General features: G+C 40.7%; 1 protein-coding gene across 1 annotated transcript; it reads left to right on the plus strand.

Moving 5' to 3' along the window:
* Positions 1-709: 709 nt before the first annotated feature.
* LOC140850927 (DDB1- and CUL4-associated factor homolog 1-like) lies at positions 710-11,828 on the plus strand. Its single transcript, XM_073250138.1, has 13 exons — positions 710-1,071; positions 5,288-5,369; positions 5,470-5,586; positions 5,706-5,881; positions 5,965-6,871; positions 6,964-7,061; positions 7,164-7,584; positions 7,707-8,306; positions 8,396-8,575; positions 8,689-9,240; positions 9,570-9,680; positions 9,946-10,064; positions 10,182-11,828. Exons 1-13 carry the CDS (start codon positions 845-847, stop codon positions 11,806-11,808), a joined length of 5,217 nt encoding a protein of 1,738 aa, XP_073106239.1. The 5' UTR covers positions 710-844; the 3' UTR covers positions 11,809-11,828.
* Positions 11,829-13,086: the final 1,258 nt, after the last annotated feature.

Raw genomic sequence — 13,086 nt, forward strand, 5'->3', positions numbered from 1 at the left:
AAGTGTTCAAGGCTGACATGGCGGGGCAAGATTCATGATCCATAGGCCCGACTCCAGGTTAGTGGTAGTTGGAGGAAATTATCTTTTTGAGCTTTCGATTTCTGGTGCTGAGCTCTGTGCGGCTTGGACAGGAATCGTATTTCCTAGATGGATCTTGGGGGCTAGACAGTTTATTATTGAAGGTGATTCGGCCAGTATGATGAGCTGATTAGAGAGTCGTGCTTGTGGTGGAGTCACTCACCCTCTTTTGCATGGCAGTACGATCTTGTTGGACGGATGCGGTGCTCTGACCATCAAATATATCTATCAAGAGATAAATACTGCAGTAAATTGGATAGTAGTCTATGTTACTGAGCATTCGGATGAGGTTCTACGGTGGTCTATGAATTATTTCAAAATTTTTTATTTTTTAATTCTCTTGATAATGTTAGTAGTCTTTTTGTCAAAAAAAAAAAAAAAAAAAAAAAAACTTTTCTAGAATCGAGGCCTGGGGGTTGCGCGGTTGCACCATTCCCCATTGCAATATCCCCCGGAACAACGTAATATATCTAGCTTCCCATTTAACGGTCATAAATTGCTCAATAAAGAACGTGTCGATCTAAGATGAGCGCTAATGCTGAAATATGAGATGCTCCGACGGGATAACGTAACTTGGCCCAGGTTAACTCCCCCCCAATCCTCGCTTTTTGCGTCCTTCGTCACCTTCTTTCCCTCGCTCTCCATTGCGTGTTCTTATTATCAGCCTACGTTTCATCCTCTCTGTCACGCCGTTTTCTTTCGATCTCGATCACTTCTGCGGAAGAAAGAAGAAGAAGAAGCCCTCGAACACTAGGAGGAGGCATCGATGGAGGAAGGCGCCAGTTCCGAGGCGGCAGCGGCGGCGGTCGTGGCGGAGACGGTGGAGGCGGCGGAAGCGGCGGCGTTATCGGAGGAGGCGAGGGGGGAGAACGAGGATGAGGCCTTGCTCACCCAGGCGCAGAAGCTGATCTCCAAGATCGTCGCCTCCCAAGCGAATCCTAACCCTAGGCTGCTCCACACCCTCGCCACCATGCTTGAGGCCCAAGAATCTAGGTATTTGCTTTCTGTTTTCCGATACAGTTTGTGCGCCCCATAATTCTAGGACCTGGATTCCAATTCTAAGGTTTCGGTTGGATGTTGGCATACCCGGGGGTTTCGAGCCGGGGAGTTGGTGGTAGCTTGGTTTGATAATACTAGGGGTTTTCCGCTGATTGATGATCTATTGCCTTCGTTATCAATGGGCTTCTTCTTTGCTTGTTTCTTTTTTTTTGAGAACTTGTCTTGCCGCTTTCTTGCTGTGCTGTTATCTTTTCCCAGTCTTAGGTAGTGGAAGCTGGAGGATTAGTTTAGGGGTTATGGGGACCATGAGATTTGTAACTTTTTTAAAAAAAAAGGTTATTTTGCCTCATTTACGATCTCACATAATGTCTCTTCTCGTGAAAGCTGATGCCCATGTTGATTGTTCTTTGGCAGAACTGGGGAAAGATTGATTTTTGTAAACGGCAATATCGTTTAGTATCCATGCAGGGGCGATAATGTTAGGCTGGATCCCCATCCTTTCTATTTGTAAAACAAGCATGCTCGTTGTAATTAGTTGCTAGGCTTAATTTTAAGTTGAACTGCATGTGTGTGGTTTCTGTCTAACTGCTGGTAATATACTCCTCATCTGCAAGGAAGAATGACCGAGTGCCAGAACCACCCAACTAACAGTTCTAAACATTAGTGCTTTGAATGGCCTAACGTGGAATTTTGACAAACCGCTGCATGCCTATCTGTTCGTTTGTGTTTATTTAATTAAAGGAATTGTGTTTTGGCGGAGTAATATTGATGACTGGGAATTTGGAAAATGGTACATATTGGAGTATCTTACTGCCATCGCATCAGCACTCTCTTACTCTTATTGTTTTTAATTGTTGGATTGGATTTCCAATTTCAGTAAGGTGTTTTTGGCTGGTTCAAAATTTGACTATCATTTGCTCCCACATGACTGCTTGCCTCTGGGTTTGAGTGAGCTAGTCAGTTTGGTGCACCCCTCCTTTTGGCAGTTGCCTTTATGCTAGAGACTTGCGTGAGCCTTTTTGAATTCTTAAGTTTTATTCTGAAATAATGTTCCTTGTTTGTGTAGAATGGGCACTTGGTTTCATTTTGAAAGCTGTTGCATTCAATACTGCCATCTAGATGATGCAAGCTATTTTTGTGGATTGACAATATAAAATTTAGCTGTTTTTAATGATTTGGAGATATGTCTTTGTTGAAGTGTTATCCTTGTGCCTAACATGTGAACTTGTGATATAGCAATGCTAGGACAGTTGTATGATTCTAGCTTGACTATATGTATGTTCATATCGATATATTTAGGTATATATGCCCCTTGTATCCAGATCTTATGAATCGGTTGTGGTGGACACCTTTATTGTTTCCACAGTATCACTGTTTTAAAATATGGTGCATGAGGCTGCACAGCAAATGCAGTCCTTTGACCGCATTGCGTTGCCTATATCTAGTTATTTTATGTGGTCATACTGATTACATGCTGAAAAGTTTGCCATTTAGCACTATGCAGATATATATGTGGCTCTGTTAGAATTGTATGCTTGCATATGTGGCCCAATTAGCATTATGGGGCCAAATGTATGGTACGCTCTTATATGAGCCAATACAGATGGAGCATGCAGACTAATGGTCAGATCAAATATTAGTTTCATTTGTATTATAGCCATTGCAATTAGTATTTCATACTAAGCAATAAGCATTAATCTTTAATTCGATTTATTACTGATATTGATATTATTTATAAAAAATGTTACTATTACTTCTGTTGTTTTTTATCTGAAAATATGTTATATTTGTTTTGAACATTAAAAAAAATAACTGCATATGTGCCTGTATATGTAGCCTGCATATTGCATATATGCTCTGCAGTCCCTTGATTACACATGACCTGCAGCGGCTGTTTAAAACACTACTCATTGTATACTTCTTGTGCACTTTTCTTGCTACCACTTATTTTCTGATGCTTATGAAAACCCACATCACTAAAAGATATAGACTTGTTTCTGAGCTACCGATGTAGTTGAAATCTGTAAGGGTCACCTAAATTTTAGAAAACCAAGCAAGTAAAAGTAATATCTACTTTATTGTCCAACAAATCCAAGTTTAAGAAGCCACAACTTTATGATTAGTGTCTTATTCTTCATAGATTTCCTTAGAGCATGCAAAGAATTGTTAAAGACTTGTTGATGATCTGGAATACCCCTTTGTCTTTAAAAAAAAAAAAAATCAACTACTTTATGAATTACAAGATTCTCTTGACTGGGATTGGGAGATGATAAAGTGACTAAAATGGATATGACTGGTCCTTGGAATGTACAGAAGAGGAGAACTTTAGGTGCAGATTTGGACGAAAAATGGATTTCTTGGAGCTGATTAAGGTTTGATCATAATCTGAAGCAGAAGCTGGGAAGGTCAAGGAGAAAGGGATTATTGGTTGAAAATGTAAAGTGGTTGTTTCTTAGAGGTTAAGTGACGATTGGCTGGTAACAAACCAGCAGATTGATCATGCATTTTAACTGAGAAGGAAGTAGCATGCATTGTAACTGAGAAAGGAAGAAGGATATTTGGCACTTTGGGAGATGAGGGCCCACCTAAGAAGTGGCTAGCTGGACTCTTTGTGCTAGTCTGTGGCTAGGGTTTACCGGCCATGCAGGGTGGTTGGATTGTGTCTTTGGGTCCACCAGCGAGGGAAAGGGAAAAAAACTGCAGTGGAATGGGGGGTTGGGTGGGGGGGGGGGGTGAGGGGGAGAGAATAATCCAGATTTTCTGTCGTTGGCCTTGCATGAAGAGGAAAATCAGATGAAGAAAGAACGTCCCTTATTTATATAGCCTGCAATCATCAACCCTTCTGTTGGTAGATTAGGCACTCTGTAAAGAGAAACAAAATCCCTGTTTAGCAGTATGGTCCTTGTACCTAAAGATGTTCACAAATGAACCCTAAATTGTCACGAACACTCCATGTCATAAAGAGCTCAAACTAAACTGAATGTTATAAAACTGATCATGTGAGAAAGGACTCAATTCTTCTCCTGGTTAATGCTTTACCAATCCAAAGGCCTGAAATCTATTGTTGATGTGTAACTGATTAAGGAGATCACAACCATCTATTCATACTGTTTCCTAATCATATGTACCCACCACGCACCAAATACCTCTTTTGTAGATATCAATTAATAATAAAATAATGTATTTTTAAAACATTAGAGTCTATATATATTTTTTGAAAAAAGAAAACTATGTTATAATAGGCATTCCACTTGGGTGTTAAGGTGTCATATGATTCTGTCTTGTTCTTAAGATGATTCCACATTTTTGGTAGGCAAGAAACTGATTCTTGGGTATTCCATTCCATTGTCTCAAAAGGATTTTATGGCACTAGGGTATGGTTCCCTAATAATACACTATTAGATGTCACAAGGATTCAGTATTTAGATCCACGCTTGCACCTGAGGCATATACCTGAGTCTATAACCTTAAGATCTTTCTGACCTTATGTTTGATAAAATTAATGAGTTCGGTTTAATGTTTATGCACTTTTTATAGAATACTTAGTGCTCTAACTTTCTGTAGCCATCATTTCTCCTAAGTGATTATGATCTTCCACCTTTGTCTACGTTGCAGTAATTATCTTTCAATTGATCAGTCTCATTTATTCTTAGCTAATATTTTGTTGATTTTTCTATAATTGCTGTGGCATTCGTTAATTGACTGTGCATTTGAATAGAATGAAAACTCCTCTTTTTTGTTGCTTGAATTGCTAATTGATTAGTTAGCATTATATTTGAAGGAGCTTGTGAAATAGCTGAGCAAATATTCTTTGTCCTTATTATTATGCTCTCTGGTACCCTCCTAATCCAATCAAAATCCGAATGATCATGATGCATTTATTGAGAATAAAATAATTAAACATCAGCAGAAATCCCATACTATCACATAAAAGCACTATTACATTTTATCATAGTAAAAGATTTGAACATCAGCAGAAATCCCATATAATCACACATTTTATCAGGGCTTAGAAAATCCACCTAAGTGTGAGATACTAAGATCATCTGCTTTATCGCTCCACCTGAAATTGTAACCAGAATGAGGAAGATAGAATCCTTTTATTTTACTTACATAAATTTTAAAGTGTCTCATGCTAATACCAGTTCCATCTTCTCCTGAGCTGATAATGTTTTTTTCCCCTTTTCTTTGTCCATGTTATCTGAATCAGATATGTGCAAGAGTCTGGGAGTTCATCTTTTAACAATGCTCGGGCATCTCATAGTATCGGAAGGCTGTGTAACTTAGTGCGGGTATGTGTCTTCATCTGCATTTCACTTGCATTCTACATTACTTACTTTTCTTATTCTAAATGCTTTTTTTATCCTATAAACCTGTGTTTGTTCTGCTCAGGAAAATGATGAATTTTATGAGGCTACATCATCAAAGTTTTTGTCAGAAAGTACATACTCTGTCACCATTCATTCAGCTGCTGCGAGAATACTTCTCAGCTGCTCTTTAGCTTGGATGGTTAGCTAATTATTTTGTTTGATTGCTAATTAATTTCCATATTGTTCAATCTTGAATATCTGTGCAAGTCTGCTCGCTTTTGGTTACCCGTGGATAATCTGCGTCTAATCCTTCTGCAGTATCCTCATGTTTTTGATGATGCTGTCCTGGACAATATTAAAACTTGGGTGATGGAGGATCCTGTAATTTCTGGTGATGAGTACAATTGGAGTCAAGAATTGGGGAGTAACAAGCCTACAGATTCTGAAATGCGGAGGACTTATGCTACTGGGCTTCTTGCTATATCACTGACCGGGTATGTGACTTGATTGACTGTATTCTAAGCTGTTACCTTTGCCTTTTTGTGTGATTTTATTCTTTTCATGATGATTTTTTCAGGGGTGCTCAAGTGGTAGAAGATATCTTAACATCAGGTTTGTCAGCAAAACTTATGCATTATTTGCGCATCAGAGTCCTTGGAGAGGCCAGTTCTAGTCAAAGGGATGCTAGTTTTCCAACAGAGGCTAGGCCTACAAAAAGTAGAGAAGAAAACAGAGGCAGATCACGACAGGTTATCGATACGTCTCATTTAGATAGTCCCAGGATTGCAGATGAAGCTTTTCTGGGTGATGCTAGTGCTGATAGAAATATTGCTATCAGGCAAGTGCATGGAGAAGTGTGTTGGGCAGATGATGGTGAGTCATTGAAATCTGAACTCACTGATTCTTCATCAGAAGTTGTTGGTACATGTGACATGGTTGAAGAAGACGCCAATCTTTCATGTGATGGATGTCAGAAGAGAAGTTTGCTTGATGGGAAGTCAAAATATGGTGATAGACATGTTGCAGACAGGTCTTCAAGAGATGAAGATGCCGATGAAAATGTGAGGGATGACTCATCAAGGCGAAGGTTCAACATGGAATGGTCAAGGACCAGAGGGAAAGGAATGTCTAATGAAGGTTCCTTAGAAAATAAATTGATTATTCCATCTCCTAGTTCTCGATTACAATCAGGTGGAATTGTTTGGGGTTCCTGTGATAGGAATATACCAAAAAATGAAGAGATCAAAAAAGTGGTTGATATGAAAGAGAATGCAAGAGGGATTGATGGTGATGCTTTTGTTGTGGGAGAGGATAATGATGATAGATTTAGAGAGTGCAATGTTGGCTCAAGGGATATATCTGAAATGGTAAAGAAAGCAACAAGAGCTGCGGAAGCAGAAGCTAGAGCAGCTAATGCACCTGCTGAGGCAATCAAAGCTGCAGGTGATGCAGCAGCTGAACTTGTCCAGACTGCTGCATTGGAGGTAGTCTATATTCTTTGATCGAAGCTTAGATTTTACTGTGTTTTCCCGCCAACAGTACCAATATACTAACTGCTCTCTTTTTTTTTTTATAGGTTTGGAAAAATACTAGTGACGAAGAAGCTGCAGTTTTCGCTGCTTCTGAAGCTGCATCTACTGTTGTGGATGCTGCAATAGCAACTGAGGTCTCGCGGTAACTTCACTTTGCTTTCCTCTCATGTCACTTCTAACTCATTGGATGTTTCATGCATTAAGTTCTTTTTGTTGAATGGTGGGATCTTGTGGTTTTTTTCAGGAGTTGTGGCAAGGTTGATGAGGATTTGATGGATGCAAAAGCTGTAGTACCCAAAGAGGATGAGGAACTGGAAGATTTCATTATTTTGGATGGTGAATCTCTTGCACAGCTTAGAGAAAAATACTGCATTCAGTGTCTTGAAATTTTGGGAGAATATGTTGAGGCTTTGGGACCCATTCTGCATGAGAAGGGTGTTGATGTCTGCCTTGCCTTGTTGCAACGCAATTTTAAAGAAGAGGCACCTGATCATTTAGCATTGTTGCCTGAAGTTCTGAAACTAATTTGTGCCCTAGCTGCTCATCGGAAATTTGCTGCATTATTTGTGGATCGTGGTGGCATACAAAAACTTCTCTCTGTTCGTAGAGTCTCACAGAACTTCTTTGGTCTTTCATCTTGCTTATTTACCATTGGTACTCTTCAGGTAATGGCAAAGTATATTTGATATTGGAAGCTCATGTTCTCCGAGTTTTCTTCACCTTAATTATTTTACATGTACCATCTGTCATTGCTTAGAGATCATAATTCTCATAAAAACATGTGCAGGGTGTTATGGAACGTGTTTGTGCTCTTCCATCCAACGTGGTGAATCAGGTGGTTGATTTAGCACTTCAACTTCTAGAGTGCTCTGTAGATCAAGCTAGAAAAAATGCAGCTATTTTTTTCGCTTCTGCATTTGTCTTCAGAGCAGTCTTGGATTCCTTTGACACACAAGAGGGTCTACAGAAAATGTTAAATCTGTTACATGGTGCTGCATCCATTAGATCAGGTGGGAACTCTGGAACATTAGGTATGCCAAATGTAAATATCCGAAATGGTCGATCACCTGCAGAAGTCCTCACAACATCAGAAAAGCAGATTGCTTATCATACTTGTGTTGCATTACGTCAGTATTTCAGAGCCCATCTTCTCTTGCTTGTGGATTCTCTTCGTCCAAATAAAAGTAGTCGTGGTGTAGCTCGGAGTAATCCAAGTGCAAGGGCTGCATATAAACCACTGGACATCAGCAATGAGGCTATGGATTCAGTGTTTCTCCAGATACAGCGTGACAGGAAGCTCGGGCCTGCATTTGTGAGAGCTCGTTGGCCTGTGGTGGATAAGTTCTTAGCCTCCAATGGGCATATAACCATGTTGGAATTGTGTCAGGTACAAGTATGGTTGCTTGCTTTTTATTTTGATCCTTTCTCAATCGTAATTTCTGAAGTGATAGGACCTAATATGATGTGTCTTTACAGGCACCACCTGTTGAACGGTATCTGCATGATTTGGCACAATATGCATTGGGTGTTCTTCATGTTGTCACATTTGTACCCTACAGCCGGAAACTAATTGTTAATGCTACTTTGAGCAATGCCCGTGTAGGCATGGCAGTCATCTTGGATGCTGCCAATGGTGCTGGCTATGTAGATCCTGAGGTACAGTAGGATTTCATGACTCATTGCAGTAGTCTTGGAAATCAGCATCATGCTTACACAATTTTTAAAATACATTTAGCTTATTTTTCATTATTTTTTTGTGTGTTTGCCAGGTGATCCAGCCAGCATTAAATGTCTTGGTAAATCTGGTATGCCCTCCTCCTTCGATTAGTAATAAACTCCCTGTTCCTGCACAAGGTCAACAGTCTGCTTCAGCTCAAACATTAAATGGTCCCTCAGAGAATAGGGAGAGGCATTCTGAGAGATATGTCTCAGATCGTAGTGTCCCATCAGCTGTTCAGAACGAGTCTCGGGAGTGCAATGGGGAATCAAACTTGGCCGAAAGAAGTGCAGCACCACTAAGTACACCATTTCAAGGTAATAATTCACAAACACCTGTCTCGTCAGGTGTAGTTGGAGACCGGAGAATATCTTTAGGGCCTGGTGCTGGTTGTGCCGGTCTTGCTGCTCAACTGGAACAAGGATATCATCAGGCAAGGGAAGCTGTCAGGGCAAACAATGGTATAAAGGTTCTTTTGCATCTTCTTCACCCTCGGATGATCACACCTCCTGCTTCTCTTGACTGCATTAGGGCTCTGGCATGCCGTGTCTTGCTTGGCCTAGCTAGAGATGAAACAATTGCACATATACTGACAAAGCTGCAGGTAATTTACTAATTAGTGTCTTGCATCTGATGTTTGATACCAAAGGTTTAACCGGTTTTGGGTATTACTTGTGTTTACACTACATGAGAATATGCAACTTATTTTCTAATTTGTATCACGTAGTTCAGGTCATACATGTGGCTTATTGGTTGACAAATATTTGTTTTAGAACTGGGATCTTATCTAGCTTGTTTTTTTTCCTAGTGTTCTTTTGTCTATTGGTTCTCTCTCTCTCTCTGCCTTTTATTTTGTCAGACAAATTACATGGATGTTTTCAATATAGGTAGAGTGGTTGGTTGATCTGTATCACTATTTTTCCAATATTTCAGGTGGGGAAGAAGCTGTCAGAGCTTATTCGAGATTCTGGCAGTCAGGCATCTGGAACCGGGCAGGGCAGGTGGCAGACTGAGCTGGCCCAAGTGGCCATCGAGTTGATTGCCGTAAGTAAAAGAAGACTGACCCTTGCAGTCATCTGAACATTTATGGGGCATGCACGGACACCCACACACGCACCCCCCCACACCCTCCCCCACCCCAACACATATATATTGTGTAGCTAAAAGTGAGCTTATTTTTGTCTGAATGTTGTTGTGCGGTCTTTAGTTCTTGTATATTTTCTTGTGGTTTTGCTGACTGTTATTGATACATTGTCTTGTTTTCCTATTTAAGTGTTCTTGGTTTACTTGATATCAATGAATATTACAGATCGTAACAAATTCTGGGCGGGCAAGCTCCTTGGCAGCCACTGATGCTGCTGCTCCTACACTGAGGCGCATTGAAAGAGCTGCAATAGCTGCAGCTACTCCTATTACTTATCATTCCAGGTCTCTGCAACATCTTTTATATGCAAAGAAGGTCTTTTGAAAGGTTATAAAATGTAGCAATCTGTTCTCATATGATTTTTTCTTTTTCTTTTTCCTTTTTTTTTTGGTGGGGTACAGGGAGCTGTTACTGTTGATTCATGAACATCTCCAGGCATCTGGGTTAACAGCTACTGCTGCTTTGCTACAGAAGGAGGCTGACTTGACACCTCTGCCATCATTGGGAGTGTTGACACCTCCACTTCACCAAACTTCGGTCCAAGAAACTTCAAATGTACAACTTCAGTGGCCATCTGGCCGTGCACTCTGTGGCTTTCTCTCAGAGATAGTAAAGATGGCCCCACGAGAAGAGGATTCTGGTCTAAAGTCTGATTCAGCTATGCCTTTGTTGAAGAAGAAATCGCTGGTATTCTCCTCCAGTTTCTCACAGGGAAAAAGTCAGCCTCCATCACATTCATCCGTCACTAATAAAACATCCAGTGCCTTAAAAAGTCCATCTACACCTAATGGGAGAGCTGAAGCTCCATCTGTGTCTGTTCTGAAGTCCAGTACAGATGCGGAACCCGCATTTAAAACACCAATTTTGTTACCGATGAAACGAAAATTAATGGAATTGAAGGAATTGTTTTCCTCGTCACCAGCAAAGCGGCTTGCAACAACAGAGATTGCACTTCAGTCTCCAGTTAGTCAGACACCAAATTCTGGTCGTAGAATTTGTCTGCCAACAAATATGGCAGGTCTATCTCCTGTCGCAAGTTGTACTCCTCGAGTTCCTTTTAGTCGGACAACATTGAGCAGTGGCCTTGGGGACATTTCAGATGATTTTCAGTACCAGAGCACTTCTGGGGCACCAACAACACCAATGTCCTATCTTGGTCTGCCAGCTGACTCTCAATCTGGAAATGTTGAACGGATGACGCTTGACTCTTTGGTTGTGCAATACTTGAAGCACCAGCATCGGCAGTGTCCTGCTCCAATAACCACGCTGCCACCACTCTCTCTCTTGCACCCACATGTGTGTCCAGAACCTAGCCGAGACCTGAATGCGCCTGCAAATGTGACAGCGAGGGTAAGCACCTGTGAATTTAGGAAACATTATGGTGGGATCCATGCCAGCCGTAGAGACCGTCAATTTATCTACAGCAGGTTCAGGCCATGTCGGACATGCAGAGATGATACTGCCCTATTAACATGCATCACTTTTCTGGGAGATTCTTCTCGTATTGCAATTGGGTGCCACTCTAGTGAGCTAAAGATATTTGATGCAATTAATGGAAATGTATTGGATAGTCAGGCATGCCACCAAACTCCTGTTACTCTTGTTCAATCAGCCTTATCTGGTGGAAGTCAGCTGGTCCTTTCTTCAGGCTTATATGACGTAAGGTTATGGGATGCCACCAACATCTCTGGTGGGGCATTGCATTCATTTGAAGGATGCAAGGCTGCACGTTTTAGTAACTCAGGGACCATTTTTGCAGCCCTTTCATCAGACACGTCTCGTCGTGAGGTTCTTCTATATGATGTGCAGACCTGCAATATGGAGCTGAGTCTCCCTGATAGCTCAAATAGCCATACTGCCCCTGTACGAGGGCATGCACAGTCTCTTATACATTTCAGTCCTTCGGATACAATGTTATTATGGAACGGAGTCTTGTGGGATAGGCGGAGTGCAGTTGCTGTTCATCGATTTGACCAGTTCACAGACTATGGTGGAGGTGGATTTCATCCTGCTGGGAATGAGGTGTGAGCCTACTCTTAGCCACCTTTAGTAGCAAGTCTTATACTAAGATGCACATGCATGCATGCGTTCATTTAATTAATTAGCCTGTCGTTGCATATATTTGACATAAATATATATGATTGCGTATTTTAGTTGGCTTCTTTTGTATACATAATACATATTTACATGTGTTTGTGTGTGTATATGTATAGAGAGAGTTGGACTACAGACTTACGTGCTTAACTTCTAGTAAAAGATTCAGTTATTCGAAAATCAAAATTGGGTGATCCAAATCGGTGAACTGCAGCTTTGATCATGATATATGAAAGAAAAATGCCTAGAAACCAGATATTTAAGGTTCTGATGGTCTAGTACCTGTACATTTAGCCGGTCCAAAAGTAGACTAATGGCAACATGTTTTACTTTGTCTTAAGCATCAAATGTATGGAATTTCAATATGTTTATGTATTAGGATGTGTAGATTATATTGATGGAGTTGATTTTCGATTTATATGTCTATCACATTTTTAACACACTAGCACAATTGGTACCATCCATTTTTCCGTTCACTTGCTTAAATAAGAGATCACTAATGCCGATGACCTTTTGTTTCTAGGAATTCATAGATCATGATCAACAGTGTGGATCTTCAATTTAAATGGCCCATCATTGTTTTTTAATTCTTAGACCTTTTTGATAGAGCTGTATAGATGGAATGGTTCTAATACATGTAGGGTGGAAAGAGTTTCATCCGCTTCCAAATTCAAACATGGGCAAGGTTGTTGCATGTGGCTGCCTAGGCTCATGGGCAAACCACTACCTAGGCAACTGGTGCTTTACAAGCTGTGAGGGGAGGTAGCTCCCTGAGCACGTAGGTTGGTGCCTAGTCAGGCACCTGATTTTAGGATGCTATTTTATGAGATAGGCACCTACTTATGATATTATTGATCACAGAAAATTCTAGCCATCTTTCTTGATGTATTTTATTTGCTAGTTGATAAGTCTGGGTGTATTCAATGAGCCATGGAATGTATTTGTCCTGGGAGTGCATATATCAAATGCTTTAGTGGCTACTCAAGATCAAAGCAGTCCATATTTGATGTTTTCTCGTCCACAGAATGACAACTGTCCATCAATCTCCCTTGCACTGCTTTTGTTTTTTGTATATGTTCTTGAAGACCCTACTGGATGTTTAATCCAAGGTTTTAAATCCCATGGAATGGAGGTGTCTCGGTATCTCCATGGAGCAGGACATCCTACTGTCCCATCCCATCCTGATAGCTGTCTCGGTCATGCATCCCGATA

The sequence above is a fragment of the Elaeis guineensis genome, chromosome 1 (genome assembly GCF_000442705.2).
Source record: "Elaeis guineensis isolate ETL-2024a chromosome 1, EG11, whole genome shotgun sequence".
NCBI classification, from domain to species: domain Eukaryota; kingdom Viridiplantae; phylum Streptophyta; class Magnoliopsida; order Arecales; family Arecaceae; genus Elaeis; species Elaeis guineensis.

Bases quoted from the DNA above. Each gene is read 5' to 3' on its own strand.
- LOC140850927 (XM_073250138.1), top strand. From the start codon at position 845: ATGGAGGAAGGCGCCAGTTCCGAGGCGGCAGCGGCGGCGGTCGTGGCG. The intron at 1,072-5,287 runs GTATTTGCTTTC...TATCTGAATCAG, and splicing joins CTTGAGGCCCAAGAATCTAG to ATATGTGCAAGAGTCTGGGA. The intron at 5,587-5,705 runs GTTAGCTAATTA...ATCCTTCTGCAG, and splicing joins GCTGCTCTTTAGCTTGGATG to TATCCTCATGTTTTTGATGA.